Raw genomic sequence first — 3,518 nt, forward strand, 5'->3', positions numbered from 1 at the left:
GCCAGGGCGGGCTTCCTGCCCCCCTCCCCGCACCCTCGGCCCTTCTCGAGCTGAGGTCCAGGCCGCGAGCAGCAGCGGAAGTGGAGCTGTCGAGTCTCCGGAAACCCCAAGTCCCTCACAACGAAATTGGCCGGGGACCAAGGCCGCACCCTCCGCGGAAAAAGGGTGCGTGGTTCTCCGGCACTTTAAGTTAGGGGAGAGGGCGAGAGAAGACGGATTCCCCCCACCCCCAGACACACAGACACACACACACACCCAGTTTTCCCCAGAAGCAAAGAAGGGGGTGTTAGCACCAGACCCGGAGAGTCGCTGTCTTGGAAAACAACGAAAATACGAAAATCGGAGTGCGGCGCTGAAATGCGCCCCAGGCACCCGGCTCGGCTCCAGCCGGTCCGAAGTGGAGATGCGATGAAAGTACAGAAGCGTTTGGTTCCCAGTCAGGAAGGGGCTTTGAAACTAGAAACTGGGGATTGCCGCCGAATCCTGGCCTCTGGGTTGCGCAGCCCCCGAAAGGGCACAGTAGGGGGTTGGGGCGGGACCCCATAGCGCTCCACGCCAGGGACGTCTGCTGGGGGTCCCGGGCTGACAGCGAGCCACAGCATGATCATCATAATACTTCCAACGTCTTCTTCCTTTTCCTTCGACTTCCGAGCCCACAGTGAAGTGGGCTCCCGGGCGGGATTGCGCAGATAATTGGAGTGGGAATGGAGAGGCTTGGAGTTCGCCTCACGGTCAGCAGATGGTGTCTCATACAGGGAGGGAGGAGCAGGGGACCTGTGCTTGCCTGGAGGGGAATTCAGCCCACAGGGACAACGACCGTCGTGGGTGGGACTGGTGAAGTCGTCCCACTCCCACTGGACGCCCCCAGTAGTCAGGGTAACGGGGTGGAGTAAGTGAAGGTGGGGTTGGGCATAAATCATAACAGCCCTATGCCTCTCCTTCCAAATACCCGAGGTCGGGGACGGGGATGGGCTGCCAGTTAGGCTGGGGGTTCAGCCCGCCGTCTGCCTGTAGTTGCCGTTAATCTCCTGGGCGATGTCGACCGCTTCGGCCCCCAGGGGAAGGCGGTCACTGTACTCGGAGCCCGCCTCGAACTCCTCTTGGTTGGCCTTGGACTGGGATTCCACCAGCGAGCAAGCCGCCAGGCTCTCCTCTCTCTGCAGGTCCCCACTGGGGTCCCCCTGCTCCACGTCTTCGTCGAGGCCCTCCCCGGGGGCCTCTTCTGGCTCCTCCCCGCCCGCCTCGCCACCCGCGGGGTAGCTTTTCTCGGACTCGAGGTAGGAGGCGCGCGGGTCGAAGTCGGCGGCGATGCGCTTCTCCATGGGGTCCGGGGCCTGCGGCCTCAGGATAAGGCGGTAGGGCTTGCCTGGGTGTTTGGCCAGCAGATGGCAGCAGGCGGCCCCCAGCAGGGGCACGGTGGCCAGCACCAGGAGGAACACGCTCACCGCCACGATCACCAGCAGCGAGGGCAGCTCTTTCTTGGTGGCGAATACCACTTGCACGTGGCAGGCCTCGCCTGCCAGCGCCAGGCACACGGAGTAGTTGGTGCCGGGCCGCAGGCCACGGAACCAGTAGGCGTTGACGCCCTCCTCGACGCGCGACCACTGCACTGCTGCGCCGCCCCCCGCCGGGCACAGATAGAGCAGGCGCAGTGGCCGCCGCCCGGGTCGCCCTCCTCCCGCAGCGCCCCCTGGCCTCGGGCCCCAGCGAGCCGCCAGAGGCGTCAGCTGCACCCGCGCCTCCCGCTCCGCCACGTCCAGCGCGATGACGCCCAACTCGAAAACGTGAGGCTTGAGCTCTGCGCTCTGGTTGAAGGCGTGGTTGGACACGTACCGCGAGGGGTCCCCGTGGCCACAGCGCTGCTCCTCCATTGGATCAGCGGGGACCTGGTCTTCCGCCTCTTCACCCTCACCTGCCTCCTCCTCCGCGTCCTCCTGCTCCGGCCCCATCTCTGAATCCCCGAGGACACTAACCCGGCCCACGCCTTGGCCTTTGATTTTGCCTTCGGGCTTGGACGTTAGGACGCTGTTGCCCCGGGTTTTGGCTGTGGACTTACGCTCAGAGGTTGGAGCCTGCCCATCAGGGTCTCCCCCTGCGCCAGGAGCATGCTTTGGGGGGCCGGCAGCTGCCACTGCCACGCGTACCGACGTGGAGTTGGCACCCAGCTCGTTGTGGGCACGGCAGGTGTAGACGCCTGCCTCCTTGGTACTCAGGAAGGGCACCAACAGGGAGCCATTGGTGAGGGCCAGGAAGCGCGGGGTGGCTGGGGGAGCCGGCCAGGCGTGTGCTGGAGTCGGGGTTGGGGCCTCTGTCTGCGTTGGCCCGTCCCCATCTCCTTCCTCCTCCCCGTCTTCCGCCCCGTCCCCGCCGTCCTCCCCGCTCAGGACCAGCGGGGCTAGCACTACGGTGCCACCCGGGATCTGAAGTTGCCATTGCAGGCGGGGCGTGGGGTGTCCTTCGGCGACGCAGTGTACCATGAGCGTCAGGCCGGAGGGCAGCGGGCTGCCCGGAGCCTCGGGCGGCGGCTCCACACTCAGACGCACACCGGGCGGGACACAGGACAGGGCGGGCAGGCGGTGCACCGGCACGCCCTGCAGCGCAGGAGGCGAGGCGCACGCGATGGAGTCGGGCTCCGGTAAGGAGACCCGGGTGCTCGCGGCCCAGGCCTGCAGCCACACAAGACTGCAACTGCAGTGGAAGGGGTTGTGGTAGAGTTGCAGATGCGACAGCGCGCTTAGCGCGTCGAAGGTGCCAGGAGCCAGTGTGCGAAGCCGGTTGTTGTTGATGCGCAGGGAGCGCAGATCAGGCAGCGCACCGAGTGCGTCCCGGGGCAACGAGCCCAGGCGGTTGTGGTTCATCTTGAGCAGCTGTAGCGCGCTCAGGTTACGCAGGTCGCTCCAGGGGAAGCTGGATATGAGGTTGTGGCTCAGGTCGAGGTTCTTGAGCTGGCTCAGCACGGCCAGCGAGCCGGGTTCCACCGTGCGCACCTCATTGTGCGCCAGCCACAGAGAGGTGACCTGCGTGACGTCGGCGAAAGCCCCGCGCCGCAGTACGGTGATCTTGTTCGCCGACAGACTGAGGGTGGTCACGTTGGCCGGCAGTCCTTCTGGCACCTCGCGCAGCTCCTTGTAGGCGCAGTCGGCGAACTGGTGCGCGTACTTGTCCACGCAGGCGCACGGCTCTGGGCACGCTGCGGCCGCTCCTAGCAGCGCCCAAGCTAGACACAGGGCCCTCAAGGGCACCATCGCTGGTCCTGCAGATGGAAACGGGGGGGTGAGGGGACAAGGGTGGGCATGGGAGAGGGAGGGGGGAGGCGTAGGACGGGGAGGGGTAGGGGGAGAATGTGACTCACGAGCTCCAGCTTCCCTCCCCTGCCAAGCTCTGCCTCCTGTAAACCTGTCTAGGGCAGATCCCAGGGCTCTGGTAACTTTCTGCTCTGGGCCCAGAGTCTCTCTTAGGTACGAGTTGGAGCTCAATAAGGCTCAGGATTCAATGCGTGCTCCCTCTCAGGACTTCCT

General features: G+C 65.5%; 1 protein-coding gene across 1 annotated transcript; it reads right to left on the reverse strand.

The window, feature by feature from the left end:
* Positions 1-992: 992 nt before the first annotated feature.
* On the reverse strand, positions 993-3,245 carry ISLR2 (immunoglobulin superfamily containing leucine rich repeat 2). Its single transcript, XM_065906739.1, has one exon. It carries the CDS (start codon positions 3,243-3,245, stop codon positions 993-995), a length of 2,253 nt encoding a protein of 750 aa, XP_065762811.1.
* Positions 3,246-3,518: the final 273 nt, after the last annotated feature.

Source organism: Muntiacus reevesi, chromosome 15, assembly GCF_963930625.1.
Source record: "Muntiacus reevesi chromosome 15, mMunRee1.1, whole genome shotgun sequence".
NCBI lineage: Eukaryota > Metazoa > Chordata > Mammalia > Artiodactyla > Cervidae > Muntiacus > Muntiacus reevesi.

What these genes read in the sequence shown, in the direction of transcription:
- ISLR2 (XM_065906739.1), bottom strand. Translation starts at nt 3,245, where the DNA reads ATGGTGCCCTTGAGGGCCCTGTGTCTAGCTTGGGCGCTGCTAGGAGCG.